General features: G+C 30.2%; 1 protein-coding gene across 1 annotated transcript in view; it reads left to right on the top strand.

The window, feature by feature from the left end:
- The first annotated feature begins 333 nt into the window (after window positions 1-333).
- Window positions 334-24,858, top strand: part of LOC136970434 (uncharacterized peptidase C1-like protein F26E4.3) — a 36,006-nt gene continuing 11,481 nt past the window's right edge. Inside the window, exons 1-8 of the mRNA XM_067264870.1 lie at window positions 334-790; window positions 4,444-4,507; window positions 22,308-22,412; window positions 22,484-22,574; window positions 22,641-22,782; window positions 22,901-23,051; window positions 23,130-23,292; window positions 23,364-23,409. Coding sequence (XP_067120971.1) covers window positions 526-790; window positions 4,444-4,507; window positions 22,308-22,412; window positions 22,484-22,574; window positions 22,641-22,782; window positions 22,901-23,051; window positions 23,130-23,292; window positions 23,364-23,409 — 1,027 coding nt within the window. The 5' untranslated portion in view covers window positions 334-525. The remainder of the gene's footprint in view (window positions 791-4,443; window positions 4,508-22,307; window positions 22,413-22,483; window positions 22,575-22,640; window positions 22,783-22,900; window positions 23,052-23,129; window positions 23,293-23,363; window positions 23,410-24,858) is intronic.

Raw genomic sequence — 24,858 nt, 5'->3', positions numbered from 1 at the left:
TGTTAAAATAGTAATACAAAAATTAACTTCGGGTTTAAAATTTTGTAGAAAGATTTTTTAAACATATGTCTTCGGTATACCTGCCGTTGGAGTGTTAACGCGCTAATTAACGGTAACGTATAACAAATGCGCTTAAACTAAGAAAGAATTTATTAAATGATTTAATAGAAAGGAAATAGTAGAAGGGTGGGTGGATTAACGGAAACAAGAATCTACGTCGGATAAAATAAGGAAGTCGATAAGAGTGGAAAATATCGAAATAAGTCATTTTCTCGTTAATTATCTCTAGTACTAAGAATGTCCGCGGGAGGGTGCTGACGCAGGAAAATAGAATTACTCAGAAAAGCGAGGTCGTCTGCTGATTATATACAAATCTCACCTGTTATCGTCTGCTTTACAGCGGTTTGTAACAAGCGTTTCGTAAAGGAACGTAACTTTTTTGTTCTTTCATTTAAACAAAATTCCTTTATGTAAATTACTTTATGTAATTTGGTGTTACAATTAATTATAATTAAGTATATAATAATGAATGTTTCGTTAATAATTGGAGTCTTCTTCGTTGCATCGGTGTGTACGACGTTAGCACAGTTTTGGGACGTGGAGGGTGACTTTTGTAAAACTAGAAGACCCGAGAGTTGTTGTAGGAATAGAGACGATGCGTGCACCGTACCAATTTTTGGCACTTTGTGTTATTGTGACCAATTTTGTAATAGAACTAGCGCCGATTGTTGCCCAGATTTTTGGCCTGTGTGTTTAGGAGAACCTCGTCCACAGCCAATTGTTAGAGATAGTAAGTGCTTTTTAATTATTATAATTTATTATTTTAATCATGAACCTATTCTAATATGTATTTATAACACAAACAAGCTCATAACAACATTAGAAAACCTAATACAAAGTTCAATACAGCTTGATAAATAATGCTCTATTGGAATTTATTTTATCCTAAGACAAACAAAAACATCAGAATTTTTTGTTTCATTCATTTTTTTTAAATTTTTTTATTTTAATGGTTATCTTTAATTATTAAAGTAATAAAACAACTCGACTCCAGTTTAAGAACATGACAGTTTTTCTATAGAATTGTACAGAAAAAAATTCTCATAAACTGTTTGGGAAGGCTGCTTAAACATTTTGTGAGGATTAAATATCCAAAGAATTATCTTAGAAGAAATAGGTTGGGAGGAAAAACGAAGAATAAAAAAAGAGAATGTTTGCTTCTTTCTATTCAATCTATTCATTGTCTCCGTCTTTTCTTGGTGTTCGAGAGGGAGAAAAGAAGTAGAAAAAAGAAAATATATATTCTGTACGCGCCTACAGTGACTGGACTTTAAAACTGGAAACTTTTGTTCCAGATTCTATAAAAACTGGCATGTTTTAGGCTACATATAACTTTTAAAACGTATCATTAACGAATTTTTCTCATATTTTTCGTTAACCTTAATACATTTATGCTTGAAAAAAAAAAAAAAAAAAACAGAATTGACAATGCTTAGTTAAGTCATTGTATAACTTGTCTGTTTTTATAATTGAATACAAATACACATACACACACGTATATAAATAAAGTTTGTTGTAGGATTATATTACAGAAACATTGATACTGTATTGGTTTATATACTAGTTAGGCGTATTCATCTGTGTAGAAGTATTTTTAAAATTTTAAACAAGAAGGTTTTATTATGATCAGACAGATGTACAGTATATTTATCAACTTACTTAGTTTAAAATGTTCGAAACATTAATAGTAGATTGTAATTTCTTGATTTTTAATCGATGATTTGTTCGATATTCGTGCAATCTTTCGTAATTGTTTTCTCATAAAAAGGAGTAAAAGTATTGTGTAAAATACTTTCAGTTTAAAAAATTTTATTGGCGAAAATCTTATTTTATATTGAATTTTCGAATTTTATGGTATATTTTGTCCAATTCTTCTAACTATTTTTAACCTTTATCATAGTATTTTTATATTGAAAACGAAAAATTAAACTGGAAGATCTAGAATAGTTACGCTGTATGATTCTTACAAGGAAGCTTAAATCATTCAGATACAAAAATAGCAACGTTTAATGTCCGGTCTTGAATGCCTGTCTATTGTCTTTCATCTCGTTGATATTCTGTATCGAAGATATTTTAATGGGAAATAAGTAATAAATTCAACGTTACTTCCTCATTGTTTAAGTCGTATGACATTAACACCGATATTTTTTAAATAGAAACTTTATAAATGTTCTGAGAATTTTAATTTTCTCTTTTGTTGAGTCAGCAAAGAACTGCATTTGCCTAGAGTGAGTTTTATTACTAAAATCATAATAATACGATTGCTACATTTATTTTTTTTAAGTTTTATTGTCGTATCTTGCTGATAATAAAATTAACGTTACAAAATGTTATCATTGTCATCCTTAGTTATTTCAGTAATAAAATTATCAATCAATGACGTAAACAATGATGATTCATCTGAAATTATAAACGTCCAAAGACTTTCGGTAATATCACCTTCCCTTTGAATGACGTTGTTAAGCAGGTTAGAACAGTAAATGATTGTACAGGTTGTGTAAAGAACTTTCTACACGTAACCTAATATAAATATGCAATTGTTATATCACGAACAAAATGATAATTCAAAAATTTCCGGTTTTTACCTCCGATTGAATTTACACATTTTAATTTCTGAACTAAATAGATTATTGTCCTATTTCGGTATTAAATTTTTGTTTATAAATGACGTTTTCTTAATTATAATTGACTTTATTATCGCTTCTTTTTGAATTTGGAAAAAAGGAATCGTTTCAGTTTGTAACTAGAACATAAGGACTTTCAACTTACGTACTTAACTGTAATGCTTTACTAGAATTCATTTTATCCTCAAGGCAAATATTAGGCGACCTTCTACCGAAGGACACGGTATACGTCGATCGCACAATTTAAGCATTGTAACGAGTCCAGTAGCATAGCATCGGGAAGAGTTGAATGAACTTAGGCCAGATGGGACCGGTCCGCTCTATGACCTCACCTTTCTTACCTTGAGATTTTCTCATCAACTTAACGCTATTGTTTCATTTACAGTTTCGTAGGGGATTCCCCTTAGATAACGGATCCCAATCCGATTTCTTCTACTTTAACCTTGAACATGAGTGCGAATTCTTTATTCATCGAATGGGCTTGATTATTGAATAGATTCATATTATGTAACTTATTGTTAGCCTTTTATTATTATGTTTTTTCCTTTCAAGATTGTTCAATTTGGTTATTATTTTATCAAAAATAGTTCTATTAAAATAATGAAAATTTCAATTTTGATAAATTTCAGTTAACAATCAAATTTGTGTTTTTCCCCCAAGAAAATTTCTATACAGACAATAGAATACATATAAATTTCGAACAGTATTAAACTTAATTTAGTTTGTTAAATAGAATTATAATTAATAATTTAAATAAGTATTTTTCGGCGTAGTTTTGTTTCAACAAATTCGTGGTGATTTGTTCGAAATTTAATTATCTTTATGCAAATTTTTATATTATTCAAATACAAAATTGAACAGATGGAAAAGTTATCCGGATACTAATTTTCAATATTACAGCCGGTGTCCTTTTTTGTACCCCTTTTCCCTGAATATAAGAGCTTTATTAATAGCCGATCTTCCACTTAAAATACTTAATGTATCTTACCTCTACGCAAATAGGAACCACTCGTCATTTTTGGCATCAAATTTTTATCTTATCGATGATTTAATACTTTAATTGAAGATACTTCATAAAATCTACTTAATTTGATAGTTTGAAAAAAACAAAAATTTTAGTTCTTCCGCATAAAATTATGTAACTTTATCAGTAAGTTATTTAAAATTTAGGGTGAACAGCACACTATCCCTTTAACCTGTAATCGGTCGAATTAAAAAAATAAAAAAGAAAAAACAAAAAAAATAAGGTCTCCTCCCATGTGGGTGTATTCACCTATTTATAATATGATCATTTCCGGTTTATATATAACGGGATGGCAAGTAACATTACAATTTTACTTAATATGCCTTCAGGATAATTCTGTAAACAGTAGCAATAAAGTAATCGATGAAATATCAATATTCAAGCATTGTTTATGAACAATTAAGCGTTCGTTCACCTGATAAATCAGGTTATTGATATGCTATCCAAGATGCGTCAATCATATCAAGAAGTTTGTTAATCAATTTAGGGAGGAGAAATTTCTCGGAATTTCAAGTACTATTGACACGCGACAGTCATAATTTCGTTATTTTTCCCCATTTGGCCCCAAAGCTTCTATATAATTCAATTTAAGGATCAAGGTTATCTAGTAATTGATGTTTTGACTTATAATAGGACAATAACTAATGGGACATTGAATAGAAAAGATGTTATTACTGTCAATGTAGAAAAGTTTATAAATGAGATATTAAATGACACGTTTTTATTTTTATACAGAATGCTTTCATGAAGGAAAGTCATACCAAAGTGGGCACAGCTATCAAGTGAATTGCAATAAATGGTAAGTCATTAAAAAAATTCTTTGTGTTGTACAGAAAGTTGGAAATTAACATTTTTTTCTTTTCATAAAAGATAATATTTGAAATGTAATTTAATAACTTCATTGGCCATTTTTAAGAAGAAAGCTTCTCATAGGTAAAGTAAATAGCCTAAGGTTTACTGAGTATCATCTTGTAACAAATGTAACAAACAGGTCAATAGAATTAGATTAATCTCACGGTATTCTATATGCCAAAGTTGTTCCAAATCTTCAATAGAGATTAATTCTGATATAAAAAGTTTTACGTTTGTTGTTCTGCCCACACAAACAAGTTGGTCTTCCTGTTTATGTTCTCACTCGGCCAAGAAAGAAAGAGGTTGAATTGTAATACTACATCTACTGTAGGCCGTTACCCTTTCGGACCATTTGGACAAACGAAATTGTTTTACCATTATTCTAGATTTAATATATGTAAATAGAACGATCTTAATCGACATATAGAGGTTTCTGTTTGTTTAAATGCAATAGTAATTGATAAGAAATTTATTATTTAGTCACACGTGGTCCAGTTACTATTAAACGGAAGTGCTGAAATATTAGTATATTATAATTAAAATAATTAATTGGTATTAATTATTTCATTAAGGTCTATTTACATAATTATTTCACGTTTTCTAACGGTTTTGAACATGAAACAAGAGTCCTCATACTTTCAAACGTAATCCATACTTTCAAACATAAAAGTATGAGGATTACATTACATGAATAATCTCATATCTGTCGGGTGATATGACGGAGATATAAAAAAAAAAAATTCATTGAATTTGTTGCATCAGTTATAATAATACTATCGTTACGTATCTGATAGCTTGCTAATGATTTGAAATATTCTCTTTAATTCTGAATAAAGTAAATATCTATTCAAACATACTACGTTGTCTTCTTTCTGTATAGTTTTTAAATAATTGTGACTTTAAAGTTATACTCATCTAAAAACTGTAGTTGGACGGTTGCATGCCTACATATCTTCGGATATATACCGAGAAGCCGGAAATAGGAAAAATATGTATGATTGTTCTGTTTATTTTTTAATAATTAAAAATTACAGTAATTATGATAAGTAATTAAGCTATAATGAATGATTTACATTTGTAGAAAAATCTCGATTTTTTCATGCCATATCCTAAGAAATCTAATCCTATTTTAGTTTTTTAAATATGTCGATAGTTTAATATTAACAAAATTTTCTATATGATATTATCATTTATTAGGCTGCATTTTCAAATTTCACACCTAAACATGTCCATTGTCATCTGTTCGTGTGTCTGTCCTTTTTTAATCTCGAGTTAGATAGATGAAAATCGATCCCAAATATGGAAAGCTTAGGAGCAGGAGGCCTGATTAACTATCACAAACTTTCGGTCTGGACGGGAAGTCACGTGATTTTTAATTAAAATATGATTTAAAATTGCAGCATTGTGACGATGTCACAATAATGCACATCCGAATTTTTCTTGCTTCCATTTTTGCTACTGTGATTAAAGTTAATCTTTAATACAAGATTTCATTTATTTCTTGACTGATTTAGTATTTTTCCCTACTAAATTATATATAATTATTCAAATATAAACTGAAATTCTATATAAAAATAATCTTATTCCATTTCTTTCATCTTATTTTGCTTATATTTTAACGACAAGATATCTATTTATTATTTTCACACGAAAATAAGCCAGTCCATTTTTCAGCTTTATCTAAATATAGAATCTACTACATTATCATAGATAAATAATTTATAGTAGATCTATAAAGCAAAAATATCCGAAGAATTAATGCATTAATTAAAAATAATCACTATCTTCTTTTATATAATATTAGTTAAAATATTCTCAATATATTTTGCTAAAAAGTTACAATATATTCCTTTCAAAATAACGTTAAATTGAATTATTAAAAGCTCAATGCTCAATTATATGAACATTTCATTTATTATTAATGTATTTATCTTCAGTTCATATATATACGTATTTCGTATTATATAATATATATAAAAATTAATATAAATTAATATAGTAGTGCCAGAAGTCTTTCGATATAGCAGATGCTTGCCGTGCTAAGAATGTAAATTTTATTTTTTTTATGCAACAGCAAACTGGGCTTTTTTTAAACCTGTAACGTAGTAATTTTTTTTAGTTCTTGCATGTATTTTTTATTAATAAGCGTACTTCAGCACGGCAAACGGCAAAGCAATGCAAGTGGCTGCTATGTCGAAAGAGTTCTGGATTATCAGTAATTAAAAGTTTACCGATATTAAAATAAGTTCGGGAATGTCTTTATTGATAGATGTTTTTGATTTTACAATGTCAAGAAGTAGTTAAGCCTGTTTATATCAACTGTATACTAAAATATAGTTTTATTTATTACACTATAAAATACAGTTTATATAAATACTAATTTTATACATTTTATAATAAGTTATATAAATTAAAATTCAGCAACGAGTTGCTTAACTTTCCCTGTAACGTTTGGTGGCGCCATCTGTTATGATATTTTATTTTTAAAAACTTTTTATATCTTTAACTATTATAAATTGGAAAAAAGCTTAATTTTTAGGATATAAATTTTATAAAAAATTTTAAATGCTAATAACGAATAAAATCGTCACTAAGTCTGACCTTACTAGAGATACATACGATCCCCTTTATCTCTCCATCTCCGCGATCTTTAATCACCAAAATTTAATAGACTCAATCTCCCTGATAAACAAACCTCCGTGCAAAATTTCAGAAATTGTCGACAAGAAGCGCAGAAGTTATTAAACTTCAAAGAGGATGAACCAAATCCTGCCCCTACACACATTAACATCCCTATATAAAAAAATTATTCCCGAATTTTTTAAATAAGTTTTACTGATTACATTATAAAATAATATGACGAATAGGAATTCGTTTATTGATTATAAAATGCAAAAATTTCATGTAAAATGAAGCAATTAAAATTATGTTTAAATGTTTTGTAAAATTATAACTTAATTTTATTAAAGTTTTGTAAATGTAATAACTGAAATTTAAAAATAGAGTTTGTAACAGCGTTATGATTATTATAATTGATGCACTTCAGTTTACGTCATTTAAGTTCTCTATCATTGATTTTAGTTTCGAATTACATTATACTAGATCTTGTCCTTCGGTTTCATAATCCCAATATAGTTTTCAATTATAAGTTTTTTCGCATAGTTACTATTATATCATTGATTAATTTAACTTCATTATCGATCACGTAGTATAATTGATATCGTATTTCATACGATATCAATTATATTAAAACGACTGTACACATTTTTTGGCCTTAACATTGCGACTTCTTCATCAATGTTAAAGCATTGATAAAGAAGTCACAGCCAGTTCAACGGTTTTATAAGAGAATACTATTTTTTTTTTTTTACAATTTTCTAAGAAATATCTATGATTGTTTCTTATATAAATGTTTCATATGTCTCTTATATTTTGTCATAAAACTTATTTCAGTGATTATTTTTGAATCTTTCCTTCAATAAGAAATGCAATATTCATTTTTTATATATTTGTTTTTCTCTGTGATGAAATAAGAATTTTATAATTCTTATATCTTTTTATCTCGGCGATTATATTATTGAATATGAAACATGCATTAACAATGAAATCAGTTTAAAAACATAACCGGCCTACTGTAAATATCGTTTTATCTCGATCATACCATTAAACACAAGTTGAAGTTGTACATTCTTCTAAAATAGATGATGAATTTTTAAACTTAAGATATGAAGAGTATCCAAAAATGACGGTTTCTTACGTTTTTACTTCACAAAAGACTCACATCATCATCAACAACATTTATTCAGAAAATAGAAGGAAATATTTTAATAAATTGAAGCTATTTGCTATTCAGTCTTTTATATGACTATTTGTCATCTCAGCATATAAAAACGTGAAAAATATATATGATTCTTTTTCCCGTTCCTTGTTACAATGAATGTGTTTATTTAATATCTTTCACAAATATACCGACCGAATAATCTGAGATGTTTTCTTGAAGTCTTTCAAACTGGAAGGCTCGTTATTTGATCCGCGCTCTCGTGATTTTTAATGGATAATTCGGGTGGAGACATTGTTTCCATATCGTAAGTAGCCTGTTCTAGTATTTTTGCAGGTTAGACTTGTGTTAACTCGACAAAATTAATTCTGATCTATAGACTATTACACGTTAATGTTCGGTCAAAGGTTGGATTAAATTTATCCAACCTTTTCTGGTGATATCTTGAGCGTGGAAGAAGCATGCTGAGAAACCTCAGAATTTTCGCCACTCATTTTTTGACAGTATCTAATTTTCCTTTGAATATTTTAACCGGACAAAAACATTTCATAGTAATTTTGAGACAATCTACGATTATATAATTTAAACTGTGCCGCTATTTTTCATAGGAACCGATGGGATTTGGCATGATAAGAAGAGGGTTCGGAAATGAATGGTGATTACATTGAAGTGAACTCACTCAGCAAAATTAAATCACAAACAACCAAACACCTTAAGTTGCTGAGAAAAAAATTTAATAAATAACAAACGTTTTCAGCCAAATCTGTTGGCCATCATCAGGTTAAACATATTGAATATGTTTAACCTGATGATGGCCAACAGATTTGGCTGAAAACGGTTGTTATTTATTAAATTTTTTTTTTCTCAGCAACTTAAGGTGTTTGGTTGTTTGTGGTGATTACACCATCGAATAATTCACTACAGATTCTTATATTATCGTGCACTTGTATTCAGTATTGCGATAAGTTAGCTCAGGTTCAATAAGTAGACTGGGTCTATATGAATAATGGTCAGAGAAACAGCTAATCTATAAGTCAATTCTTGATAATTATATTTACTCCAGTTAATTGTTTATCTTAAAAGTAATCTTTAGTTTAAATGAAAAAAATGCTTATTGCCATATGATAGAAAAGAAATTAGAGACAGTAAAGGCATTATCTTTCTACTTTGGAGAACATATGTTTCGAGGTCGAATAGGATCTTTAGAGAATTTCATGAGTAATTCATCAAAGGAAATGTTTATGAATTTTTATTTATAAACATTTCTTTCCTTCGATACCTAAGATATCTCGGATCCCTTTTGGCTGTCCCATTTTGGACCTAGCTGAATTTATGATGAGCATACGAAAAGATCCTCTTAACTCTTAAGATGGTGATCGAGTGGACAAAACCACTGAACACTGGTAGAAGATCACGGGTCTTATCAACGGGTTGGTCACTGGAGTTTTCCGGATTTTCTTCGAGTATCTAGTACCTGAATAGAGTCAGTTACCCATAGAAAGTTCCGCCGAGAGGCATTCCTCTTGGCACGCAACATTTAATTGTTGCGCGCATGTGATTCATTTCCATATCATCAGTGGCGTAGCGTAGTGGGGGCGGCAGGGGCGGCACTTTTAGAGGGCGGCAAAATTTCACAATAAATGCACAATACACAATACACCTGTACAATACACAATAATGATAATTGTTCTTTGCCGAAAAGTTCTTTGGAATTACTGTATATTTTAGTCTTTTGAATTGAGATACCTAAATAAGGGGGCGGCGAAATTTTCCTCCGCCCCGGGCGGCTGACACCCACGCTACGCCACTGCATATCATATAAGTCAACCACCAATCAACTAACTACACGACGGAATGTATTAAAATAAAACTATGATAGAAAAATGAATTGAGTATTTTATCCAAAAGCATTTATGTGTCTTTCAGATATTTGGCTTTCTATTTTTCGTATCAAGACTTTGCATATATAAGTCAGTAGAATAAACAGGGAGAGGCCGTGTATCCATTCAAAGAAACAGGAACACATAAAATATTAAAATCAAATATAGTAGCGACGGCACTTTAAACTATGGCAACAAATTTTACCTCGATAGAAAATAATTCTTCAGTTATGCCTACTATACTTCTCTTAACATCGGTTGAAGCAGAAGTAAACATTTCAACTTATCAATTTAAAATCTGATAGAGATCTTAAAATTAAATAGTTTGGATGTTATAAATACATGTTAACAAAGAAGTATTCATGGAAAAAATTCTCAAAAGAGAAAATACATTAAAAGTATCTTCACATCTTATCCTTTCTACACCTCAAAAAATACGTCTCACGGCGGAGTCGACCTTTCTTTAGAGACTTCCTGTCCGCCTCAATATGTAAAACATTATATTCTTCGCTCTGACGAAGTAAATTAAAGAACATATTTGATAAAACGGCCAGGACGGTACGTATTTCTTGTCCTGACAAATACTAGCTTATACAGTACTTATTGTCCTGGACATTTTATCAAGTATTTATGGATGTAATAAAGTAATTAATATGTTTTCTAAAAAGAGAAAAAGACAATTCAAATTAACGTGATTTTGCAAAACTTTTAATTGTTTCTATTTGATATACTTTTTGTTACGTTTTGATTTATTTTTACTTTTTTTAAATTTACATTTAAAAAAAAGTAAAAATAAATCAACGTTGCTTGATTTCCCGGCAACGTTTGGTGGCGCTATGTGTTATGATATTTTATTTAAAAATTTTTATATTTTTACTTATATATAAAATGGTAAAAAGCTTAATTTTGAGGATAGAGATGGGTTTTATGAAAAATTATAAATGCTAATAACGAGTAAAATTGTCATTAAGTCTGACCCTACTGGAGATACATACGATCCCCTTTATCTCCCCACCCGTAAATCTTTAATCACCAAAATTTATTAGCATCAATCCCCTAGTAAACAAACCTCTCTGCAAAATTTCAGAAAATTTCGACAAAAAGTACGGGAGTTATTATGCTTCAAAGAGGGTGAACAAAATCGTACCCCCCACACACTAACATACATACAGAAAGAAATCGAATTTTTTGCATTTCTCGATGTTTCTGGGTCCCCTGAGTCCATAAATGTAAAAATCTTGGGGGAAGGGGGTCATTTTTTGGCGATCGCCATACAGTACTTTCCGCAGTGGCGTAGCGTGGGTGTCAGCCGCCCCTTTATTTAGGTATTTTTACAATATATTATTTATTGTGAAATTTTACCGCTCCCTATAAGTGCCGCCTGGGGCGGGCCGCCCTGCCGCCCCCACTACGCTACACCACTGACTTTCCGTTATATAAATAACAGCCGGGAAAATAAAAATGTACTGTACAGTGGTTTACAGTAAATGAGTTCCCTGTTAATATCAGTTCTAGTTACGCTACTGTTACGTATTTACTTTATTATTCATGAGAGATTCCAGACTCCAGGATATATACACTTAACTCAAGCTTTTACATTTTTAATATTAAACTTTTTTTTAGTTTTCTTGTCAAATCTTGTTGATGGTGAATTATAATTGACAAGTTAGTACATAATTATTAGCTAATTTATCTCTATTTTTCATTTAATTAATTGAAAAATAAATTTTATGAATGTTATTTTGTAATAAAATATAATTTTAGATTATATTTAATGTTTTCAATATTATAATTTGAATAAAAATAAATAAATTCTACATTTTAGAATATATATTTTTCATTTAATACGAAAGCAATAACCTTAAATGAAATTATTCTACAACTGATTAATCTGAGGTTACTCAATTTTGGAAAGGAAATTAAACTAAATAACTAATAAACTTCCGCACTTTTGGAGATATCACTAATTAATAAAAATTAAATTTTTTATAAGCGTGTAATGACTTATTAACCTTAATATTTAATGGTTGTTAAGACCATATTTATTTCGTTAAAACGAGTAACATAAAGCAATCAACAAATTCAAAATTTTGGATTATTCGTGAATAAATTGGCAAGATTTATTATGTAATGGATTGAGTTCTAAATTATATATTCGTTTATAATTTAATCTATAATAATCTAAATAAATCACTTACCATTAAGATAGGTTTCTTATAAATGTATTGTTTCAAAATTGTAGACTTTTAGGCAGGCTAAATATATATATATATATACACACAAAAATATCAAAACGAACAGACGGATTCCTTTATTGGGCTGTTTAGGCTAAATAATTACTAAGAAATTTGGCAGCGGCAGACCATGAAGTCTGCTAGACTTGCAGGAAGCAAGTCTAGCAGACTTGAGGGATACTTGTAGGACCTACGTATTATTATATATACAAGTATCCCTCGTACAACACGGTTCGAAAATACGGAAACTTTCCGTAAACACGGTTCGAGAATTTGGGAAATTCTCCGTACAAAATTTCACAAGTTTTAAGTGTAAACTGCTTTATTTTATATTTTTTTATTCAAGTAAGCATGCGTGTTATGTTAAATTTGCCCACGGGTTTTAGAAAACTAAAATTTTCAACTTTTGTGCCTTTTATAAGGTTTACTTTAATGTAAACTGATAGTGCAATTTTTTTTTTCTTCCTTGTTTCAGCTTTCCTATCAACCATGTGTTATTATCGATACTTTTATCTTTATGACTGTCACTGCATTTTATTTTTATAGATTAATTTTCATATTTAGTAAAGTTTATTTAAACATATTTAGATAAGTGTTATTAACCTTTTTTTTTAACTATAAGTATGTAGTCATTCGTAAAAATGACGAACGAAATACAGCGGTATCTCGTAGTCAACAGTTCCAACGGAACAATCGGTAGTTCCCAACTGGAACAATTCGGTATTCAAACAAATTCTGGAAAAAAAATCGCTCTGTACTCGACTGAACAAACCAATCCGTTAGAACAAATTTTCGATTAATAACATTTTTATTTTTATTCTGTCGTCAATAAAAACGTTTTATGATAAAATTAAAAAAAGTATGAAAATGTTGCTGATGTTTCTGATCAAGATCAACAAAGCTCAGAAGACGATGATACTTTGTAAAAACTAAACGCCTTCGTTTAACTAAAATTAATATTAACGGGTCATACAGTACTTTGCCATTTTTTTCGGAACAAAACTATCGTGTCATACGATATATATATTGTTTATTTTCTCTTTCTCTTTTTCTGGTATTTCGTATTTAGAATAACTTAATTAGTTAATTGTTATTTTTCGGCACAAGAGTCTATTAAGTAAATTGACTAATCGTAATTTAAACTAATAAATAAATATAAAAACAAGGTATTAAAGTAAAAGGAACAAGTTAATGACAAACGAGATACAAATACATGCACTGTACAAGTGTATGAATATAAGAATAATTTTAGATCTATTAGCGCGCACAATATAGGCTACATATACAGTACACACACATTTACATATGTGCAACGCACAGTACACATATATAAGAATTAAAAGAGGTTAGAGTCTTGGCCGCTTACACTTTTTGAGCTTTCAAAAATTGCTTTCAAAAATTGTATTACATTTTTTAAATAAAAGTTGAAGGCTTTTTCTTGATACACAAGAAATGAAATTGGTGAATAATTTTGTAACAAATGTTATTATGTCACATAATTGAGACCAATGTATGTTTTGTGTAATACATTTTAACTATCTAAAACTTAAATTTCGAAAATTTGTCAAGACTTATTTATTTTTTAATTGGTTGGTTTGGCTTAATAGTATAAAACATCGCAATACATTGGCGATCTGCCAAGGAGAGTACTTCCTGCGAGAAACTGATCCTTATTTAGGCATTGATACACAAAGAAAACCCAGAAAACCACGTGGTCGGGTCCATGAGGCTCTAATTCGCGACCACCTTTCAGTATTTACTGATTTTATCTACTGAACCACAGGGGCAATTCTTTTTAATTGTATTCTGTAGTGGGCATTTGTTTATAAATTGTTTAATATATTTAATAATTGAAATAAACTATGTTGTAAGTAAATTTTCAACATTATAATAGCAGGCGACGTCATAAAAAACTAAAGAATTCTGAAGATGGGAAGTATTTAGGGTAGTAATATGAATTCTTTAGATACGAATCATGCACTTTTTGTAATCAGTTTTAGTAAACGATAATACTCTTTGTAGTTTGTCGAATGTTCTCAGAAAATATTAAGACATTTAAACGTAAACATTTTACGCAACGACCTACAATACTTAGAATTTTAAATAGTGGCCGTTATTTGTTTCGACTCAATATGATAAAATGTCGGATATCGGAATAAATGATCACAAATAAGTAAGAAATCATTAGAAAAAATATTGTATAGTGTAATAATGTATCAAAATACTACAAAATATTTTAAAAAGTAATTAATTATATTTATGACGACATTTACGTTTACATAGAAGATAAGATACATGAAATGAAAAGTAATTAATAGGATTTAGTTCCTTTAAATGAAACATAGACTCAGAGTCCAATGCATGTGATTTGTTGTACATGTAAGGGTTTACAGACACAGTACACTCGCGCAGGGCCCGAATAATCTAAAAATATACGCCCCCTCCACTCGTACAGTGGCACCCTATCTCCCTCAATATAACTTCAGTGTTGCCATTACAGTCTATTTTTCAATTGATGGAACCAAATATTAGTAATTATTATTTATCGAACAAATAGTAAAGTTCTTCCTATTATATTAAACGAAAAATTTTAAATATATATATATGTATGTGAATATTTCTATCAATACACTACATCAGTGTTTTCCAAACTTTTTGGACTACCGTTCTCTTTCACTGCCTACAGTAAGACCCCGCTTAACGCTGCCCCGCTTAACGCTGTTTCGGTATTACGCGTTAGTATTGAAATTCCCCGAGATCGCACGCAGTGTTGGGATCAAGGCGTAATATCAAATTTTAAAGTTTATTATCTGCGGCGGACACCTGAAGATGAGGAACAAAAGGAACTTTCAACGGATTTTCTAAAAAAATGTTTAGCCACTATAACGGAAATTATGGATCAGTTTATACAAAACGATTTCAATTTTGATAGAAGTTCAAAGTCAAGACGAAGTGTCATGGATGCCATGTCTTGCTATCGACAACTGCTTGCTGAACGAAACAGGAAAAGGCAAACGACGTTAGATGACTTCTTCACAAAGAAACAAAAGATGTCAAATGAGGAAGAACCTTTCTCATCACAAACTTAACTTCTTTACTCGAACTTTTTTTTATTTTCTTGAATGTTTTATGAATAAATTTCGATATTAGCAATACATAAGTCTATAATTAATGTAAAAAAAAGTATTTAACAATAAATGTTACAAAATAAAACATAAAAGAAAACTGATAAATTTTCTTATTCTCTGTTCTGTTTCACGTATCCCCCTTATTTACATGTTAAGATGACCCGTTTAACGCTGTTTCGTTTAGCGCTCTGTCATCTAGGAACGCATCCCCCGCGTTAAGCGGGGTCTTACTGTATATTTCTTATATGTATTGTTTGTTTCAAAATAAATTTTTGTTCACTTTGTATTCCAACATCCCTGCCACGCCTTACTTTCTCGGTCTCTTGAATCTTCTACCACCCTTAAGAGCATACTTTGGGAATCACTGCTGTAGACCAGTGTTCCGCAACCGGTGTGCCGTCACAAAGTGAAAGGTGTGACGTGAACTTTTACATATTCTATTATTTTCAAGTTTTATTTGTATATTTTTATCACAGTTGCTGTGTTTCTTATGCTTTTATTTCATTTTCTGCAGCAGCACTGATGAAATAAGATGATGTTAAAACAATAAACACATATGTCGTCCCAGTACTCAGTTATTCTTTTGGAGTTATACATTGGACTCACACAGATCTTGAGCAACTCCAAATGAAAACAAGAGAAACACTTAATAAGCATAAACAATATCATCCTAAATCTGCCATAGAAAGATTAACTCTTCCACGTAAAGATGGCGGGCGTGGCCTGATCGACATACCATAGTCAACCTATACTACAAACAATTACAGACACTGCGAGGGTTTTTCTACAAAAAACAAGAAACATTACGGTTACATAAAGCAGTAACTCTAGCAGATTCAAATAATACACCATTAAATTTACATTCACAACGTATGGACACAACACATCATATAAAAAGCATAGACACCATTAAGCAATCGTGAGCTCGAAAGGCACTCCATGGCAGGCATTTCTATGACCTGGCCCAGGATTTTGTTGACAAAACTGCGTCAAACAGCATGCTAGTTCGGGGATGCCTCTTTGGAAAGACGGAAGGATTCATGTTTGCCATACAGGATCAAGTCATAAATACTGAAAATTACAGAAAACACATATTCAAAGATACAACAATCACAAACGACACATGCAGAAAATGTCACATCTTGCCAGAAATTATACAACACATCACTTCTGGTTGCAAGCTGTTGGCATAGACAGATAATTTACATAGACATAATTAAGTAGCAAATACATCAACAGCTTGCAAAGAAACACAAATTATTAGACATTCACGAACCATACTACATATACATTCAACAGACAGGTTGGAAAACAACATGCACAAAATGTACTACCACAGAGCCATAATCACAGATAAAACAATTTACCACGACAGACCAGACATCTCACTCATTGACAAACACAATAAAATCACATACATTTACAGACATATCCACACACTCACAATACACAGAACTCGCCCAGGAAATAAGGCATCTGTGGAGGATGGATAGGGTGCTTATTGTACCTGTCGTTCTCTCCTCTACAGGTGTCATACCACACACGCTATACAAAAGCCTGGGAACATTAAAAATTGAATAGAAACACATACATCACACTACAGAAGGCGACTACATTGAATACACGTCATATTGTTAGGAAATTCCTGAATACAGACACATACTGACACACTAATTTTTGTTTTGTTTTGAAGTTACTCTGGTCTGGCATAGTACACAGCCATCGGTGTTAACCGAGTATAACTCACAAAACCCAACATAATAATAATAATTATAGGTTTATGGCATTACGAAATTCTATCAATAATATCATATCATACGTTTTTGAGAGGAATAACATTTTGGTGTGCCGTGTTGAGTCATGTCGAGTTATAGGTGTGCCTCGAGTAGAAAAAGATTGCGGAACACTGAAGACAAATGAATCAATCATAGCTGTAACAACGTATAGTTATTTTTGTAGTATTCAAACTATAAACTATTCTTGATGGTTTTTAAAATATATTTATAGAAGAAATGTTAGTTTTCAATGTTTTACTGAAAATATCGAAACACAAAATTTCTAAGCTGTACCTAATCTAAACGTAAAAAGGTTTACTACAGTAGACATTCAGTTAACTGATACCGATGGTTATTGGTAGATGCCGGATAAATGTAGTTTCTGATTGCTTGAGAGTTACTATTAAAAATAGACCTAACTAATATGTAATAGTATGTGGTATAATATTAATACCACATACTATACCATACCATACTGTAAACCTTGTATTGAATTTATTGTTATTAATATTCAAATACAGTAATTAAAGTCCAATTAAAAGAAATAAAGATAAACTTGGGTTGGGTGAGAACACAATTTGAATAACAATAGATCCCAACCGACAGATACATAGGATGAATTGGCGGGAGTAGGAGACAAACATGTGGTGCATGAAGCATGGGCTTACACACGGCGCGCCAAGTTTAAACTTACATTTCCACTAGAAATTAATTTTATTTTAATTTTATTCAAAGTATTATTACTTTTTGGTTAACGAAGTGTCTACTGTATTTAAAAATTGAGACATTTATTGAAGTCTTTATTGAAGTCACACTTTATTTCTTTCAATTTTATTGTTTAGGATTCTATAAAAGTAAATTCTCGCACAATCCCTGGGAAGGATAAATCAACACGTGACTAAAAACCTATTGTTATATCACCCCACAAATAAATAATACGATGTATTTGCTGGTGTAGAAACGTTAGCAACATGCTAGTGTTGTTTACGCTTTTTCTCATAGCACCACCTCCATGCATACGAAATATTGGCGGCATCTTTAGCATTAATACAGTTGCCGGCCAGGCCGGCTTTCTATATTTCCAACGCTTCAAGGTTGCGAAAGTGTTGAAGCCTGATCTGACATTTTTACCAATTTGGCCCTATGGAGGTCGGCTTGTATTTTGGGGTCTGTGGCATACGCAGCTAGGACGGTGGTATGCCTTTGGTTGGCGATATCATACCCGTGTTCCTGTATTCTTTTGCTTAGTGAGCGCTTCGTGGATCCGATGTATATTAAATCTCGCTGGAATCTGTGGTCTCTGAGAGGAACCATATAGACATCCGGTGCTCGACTTTCCTATGTCCTGTCTTTGTCATTGCGTAACAGCCCATATATCGTGTTAGATCTCTTATATGCGATCTTCTTGCCTTTACGGTTAGTAATTTCTTTATAAATGGAACTTAGGTGTTGGTTGCACCACTGTGCGTGATTGGTTGCTACTATGATTATGGGTGTCTACCTGTGTGCTATGTGTGTGGCGTGCCGTTAGTAGATTGGCGTACCTGCGCGACAAATTATGCTTTATGTATCAATTATGTATCATGCTTCGACCATACCCGTGTTTTATTGCTATGTTTTTAATGCGCTTTAGTTCTGCCACAGTATCCTCCCATCTAGTGTGGTGCGTGTATGCCCTTCTATCAATAGTTAGCGCACGGAATGCAGAGATCTTGTAAGAAAAAGGGGTTCGCAGAGTTCGACGGAATAAATATTCGTACGTGACAAGATTTGCTACGTACCAATATTTACCAATACCAATACTAGCAAGCTTTAGTTTTTATCTAAAGCTATTCGTACTGGGATATAAAAAGGGTTTTAGTGTGTTGTTCTATAAAAATAAAAGTAAAACAGATATCTAAAGTTTGATGACTACTATACCAGAGTTATACGATTTAAAAATTTTAATGCGGTAAACATAAATACGTGTCGTATATGTTCCTTTATAAATGTTGTATGTAAAATACATATCTTATATATACATATATTTTATACAAAAATGCATAATTTTAACTAAATAAATATAAATTTGCCAAAATTATATCAAAGAATACGTCGGTTAAAGGTAATCAGTTAATAAACATTTTGTTTATATAATATATCAATCATCAAATTTATAAACTATTGCTTTAAAAAATTAATACGTTATTAAATTAAAATATTCGAAAAATTAAGTTATTCTCTTACTTAATTTTTTGCTGATTTTTCCACGATGTCATAACTTCAATTAATCTGTTAAAATATATTGACAATGCAATTTCGAGTTTAAAATAAGACTATTTATTCTTATGAGACTACAGAAATTCGATATGATTATTATATAATATAATTAGATTACATATCTTACATACTTTACTACTACTTTAATACAATAATTTGTGTAGAATATATATATAATGCGTAGAGAGATTTAATTTTCAGAAATTTATTCCTTTGTATTTTAATCTTCCATTAGGAAACTATATCCGAGAATTCAGTAGATCGGGAGTTATTAACTGTGAATCCTTTTAGCAGTCTGGTGAACCAGTTCTCGGGATAACGCATTAAAATCATTATCCCGAGAAATGATTTTAATGCGTAACATTAAATAGAAAGAAACCAATTTTATTGAAATACAGTTTTCAAATATTAATGTTTGATATACTGTATTACAGTAGAGCGTCGATAAGTGAAACGTCGGTAAGTGGAATGGCCGGAAAGTGGAACGATTTTCAGTCGGACTGTGTCGTGCTGAATCGAATGTTTTTGATACTAAATTTACTTCTAAAGTATAATTTTCATGTTTTTTATATTCTTTAATATATTTATTTTGTTTTTACAAAATGCAGAAATAATTTTTAACGATACGATAGCCTCGATGATTATTATAAAAATTTTCGTTAGGCTTAAAATCGACGAAAATTCAACACGAAGCGACACGCAACGGAGAAAAATTCAACAGGAAGCGATACGCAACGGAGAAAAATTTGAACATCGGACAGGTTAATGTATTTTTTCGTACAAAGTCGGAAACTGGAACAAATCATTAACTGGAAGGACCCCAGTCCCCAATTGGTTCCACTTTTCGACGCTCTACTGTATTAATAATACAGGCCTTTGTGCTTCTTTATTAAATCATTAAATAACAATAGCTAGCCGTTAGCGAAAATAAAGATGTAATTTTCTCTGATCGAAATTCATCAACTTTTTAAAATCTAAGTTTTATGGGGGTTTAGGAGTATAAGCAGAGGTTTTATAGGGATCCGTAGATAGATTTTAGACAGGGGTAACCTAGACAGGAGTAAAAAACTCCACGGACCCAATGGATCCGAGAAGTCTGTGTTTTCCTGCATTCAAAATTAATATATTTTTTCAAGTTTTGATTAAGTTTATAATTTATATAGGCCTAATCTATCACTATGTATTTTTAATATATCTGAACTTGTGATTGGAATCAGCATTTCGTTTTAATTTGATATAACCTTATTACTTCAGCTTGTTTTTATTGTTTATTTTAAATTTAAAAAATCAAAGGTCAAAATCAATAATGCATGAATTGCATTCGTAATGTTGTTCTGAATAAATTTTATACGTTTGCAAAAATAACGATTAACTTAAAGGATGCCTCAATAAATTGGCACTCGTTGATTATATAAAGTTTAAACTAAGGCATGATTCATGCTCACACTATAGCACTAACAAATGTAAGGTATGTTTAGAGTTTAGAGTAATTCTAATACTAATCTGAAGTTGAAATACTGACATTTACTGATTCGGAAATGAGATTGTATTCACTGAATTATAAAAATATTTTTCACACTTAAAAAATTCCTAGATAAACTACTTTTTTTTACCGAATAGAAATGTTTCCTGTCATGTGTTTAATCTAAAAACGCCAAAGAAGTACTCAAAAGTACCGCGTAACACAAGTTTACGAACCTGAAAATGACCGATCGGTTCCGTAAAGTCTGCTTCCGTATAAATCTTATTTCCTGTTAAGTGTTTCGTAAAGTAGGGTGTAAATCATTACACCTACTTTACAAAATATCTTTTCAAGTAAAATAAAACAGATTAAATTGAATTTATTAAATCATAGGAGAATTAATTAAGAATACACTTAATAAAATATAAGATTTATGTTTTTAATTCAGACAATAAGGAGTATTCAGTTGTTAATACAGGAAAATGATCGTGAAGATTTTATAATTAATATGTTAACAATGCTTTTCGTTTAATTATATTTTATGATAGAACTATTTCTGTAATATACAAAAGTTTAATTTAATTTTATTTAAATTAAGCGTGTTAAATTACAAGTGTTTAATATAATAAACAATAGTTTGATATTTATCATGTTAAACTTAACATGACAGGCATACGAATTAAGGAAGTAAGGGGCAATTTTCCTCCCAAATTCGGGTAAAGAAAAAAAATCAGACAGAAAAAGCGAAAATTATCACTACTTGTGTTTTCATTTGTATAAAATTTAAGGAAAATCATCCCTTTCTGTCCCTTTAACCAAAGTAACCCCAAAATATCTATGCTTGACATAGAATTCGTATAGAAATTACATCTTATTCTCAAGCAAAGAGTTTATGAAATTTAAAAATATATTATATGTTATTTATATTATTTAAAACCAAATTTTATGTTCAAGTTCTTACTCAATATTGGAAATTAAAATATTTTACTTTGTATTATTACTTCTTTATATAACTCTGAAACTTTGTAATGCAATATTATATGATGAAAGTTTACATGTAATGGGTTTGTTATTTTTAGTAATATATTATTATTTTGCTTTCAATTTAAATTTAAATATTGTATTTCACATAAAATTTTAATTTAATTTATAAATATAAATTATTAAAATATTAAATTTCTAATTAATTATTGTGTAAATATTTGTAATCTTAGTTTTTGTTCTATTATAGCACTTGCAAGCAAAAAACTCCGACAGTTTATGAATTCGTTTGCGAACAAAACGTTTGCTTGGTAAGACCAGAACTTATTAAAGAAGTAAATAGTGGAAATTATGGGTAAATATGGTTCCAATATTGTGTAATTTATAACTTTTGTATGGGAAATCAATAATTGTTTATTTTTCTAGATGGAGAGCATCAAATTATTCCTTCTTTTGGGGGAAAACGTTGGAAGAAGGAATCCGCTACAGATTAGGAACCTTTAAACCAACTCGTCCTGTAAGTATTTTTTGACTTGCTCCCGAACTATACTAAAATAGTTACTTACAATATTCATTTATTCAGACGATGGCCATGCACGAGATCAATATTAAAATGAAAGATAGACTTCCGGAACATTTTGATGCTCGACAACATTGGCCTGGACTCATTCACGATATTAGAGACCAAGGAGAATGTGGATCTTCTTGGGCCTTTTCTACTACGGGTATCGTTAGTTTTTTAATTTTTTAAGTATTAATTAAAATATTCTCTTCATACATGTGCAATTAATATAATTAATGATTTATATTTATACTCATGCACTTTTTTATATGCATTGCTAGCTCTTGCATCAGACCGACTTGCTATTCAATCTATGGGAAGAGAGAAAATTTCGTTATCTCCGCAACAGTTAATTTCTTGCCAAAATAGAGCTCAGAAAGGGTGCCATGGTGGGCATTTAGACAGAGCTTGGTGGTATTTAAAGAAACGAGGGTAAGATTTTAGAACCGTTTAAAAATATTCCTTAAAATTTCACCAAATATCTAACTAATGAAATTCAATATTTTGTAGTGTGGTAAGCGAAGAATGCTATCCTTATAAAAGTGGTTTTACTAAAGACGAAGGTTTATGTTCAGTCCGTAAAGCGAGAGGGAGACATGGTCATATAGGATGTCCAAATGGGAGAGAAGAAAGCGTTCGACAATCTACTCCCCCATACAGAGTTGGACCGAGGGTAAGTTAAGTTTCTGATATAGCCTACAGCTATTCACAATACGATTATTTAAATTATTTTATGTATTTCAGGAAGAGGAAATAATGCAAGAAATTTATAACAACGGTCCAGTACAAGGTACTTTCTCGTATATACGTTTTATTACACCGTATTCTGAAAGTTATTATTTATGTTTGGAGATATGAACATTACTTTAAATCCTTATTATACAAATATTTAATTATCGAAATTTTCAAGATATATTATAAATGACATAGTTTTTATTTCCTTAATTATAATATTGTAGATACTAAAGGAAAATCGTGAATTTGCGGAGGTCAGGGTAGTTACAGTATATATATATATATAGGGCCTTGTAGACTATATAATTGTGTAAGGTTTAACATGCACTGATGAATAAAATAGTGATATATATTTTTTAATTTACAATCTTAATATTAGCTTATTTAAATTTTAGTTCTTTTGTTGATTTTTTATTGGGTTGCAATTTTAAAAAAATGTAGACCTATGAATTTCCACTGTCGTTCGTCTGTGTATCTTCCTTAATCTCGTGAACGGAGTTAGATAAAGTCGAGACGAGACATGAAAAGCTGAGGGCAGGAAGAACTATATAAGAACTTATGACGCAAACCGGAAGTCATGTTATTTCAATTTAAGAATTTTTCCCTAAAATAAGTTAGATAGATGACCCGCATGACTCTATTGCTAACGGAAAAGTAGGATGTACAGGGGCAAGTCACTATTAATTTGAGGTGGGGAGCATATATTTTAAATTAAGTAAATTAAAAATATGATTAAAAATTGCAGCCCGGTATTGTGACGATGTCACAATAAAATAATTGTTCGTTATTTAATGTGAATTATAACGTCCTCTCTCATTGAGTGCGTAAGACATGCTCCTTTCTCTCTACGTCTCTGGTGTTTCTGAGCAATATAATACATATAAATTGCTCAAAAACAAGATAAATACGGTATTTTATTATTTATTATGTTTAATTTTTTCTATTATTCACCAAAATACGTTTAGCAGAGTAGAAAAATATTAAATTTAAATGTTCAGTTTATCATATGTTGTAAATAAAATTGACAGTAAACTTTTAATAATATAAAAATATAACGCATGGAAAGTTTTATTATGTAAAATAAAAATTTTATTTAATGAAATAAGATTTTAAATCTTAAATAATAACAGTTTTTATAAATTAATTAAAATAAAGAGAATCACTAAGATAAATGCTACATAACAATACTTTTCTTAAGTTAAAACAATTTGTATGTTTTAAATATTTAGATGATTATTTGATATCTTTAAAATTCAATTATCTAAATATTCAAAAGAGTTTTCTAATATATATATATTATTATAATCCAAGTGGTGCTTCTTATGCATTTCGTCTCGTTTTCCCATAAAATTTAATTTCACAATAATGTTCGTGAGTATAAGGCATTGTCTCAGTGCTTTACCAATTAGCACCGAGCACATGATGTTGACTTTTTTTATAAAGACAACTACTTCGTGTGTCAGCATTTTTAATTTGCATCTTGTTACTCTGTTTAGAAAATTTA

The sequence above is a fragment of the Centruroides vittatus genome, unplaced genomic scaffold (assembly GCF_030686945.1).
Source record: "Centruroides vittatus isolate TY-2023 unplaced genomic scaffold, ASM3068694v2 contig_1048, whole genome shotgun sequence".
Taxonomy (NCBI): domain Eukaryota; kingdom Metazoa; phylum Arthropoda; class Arachnida; order Scorpiones; family Buthidae; genus Centruroides; species Centruroides vittatus.
This window is presented reverse-complemented; position numbering and strand designations above follow the sequence as displayed.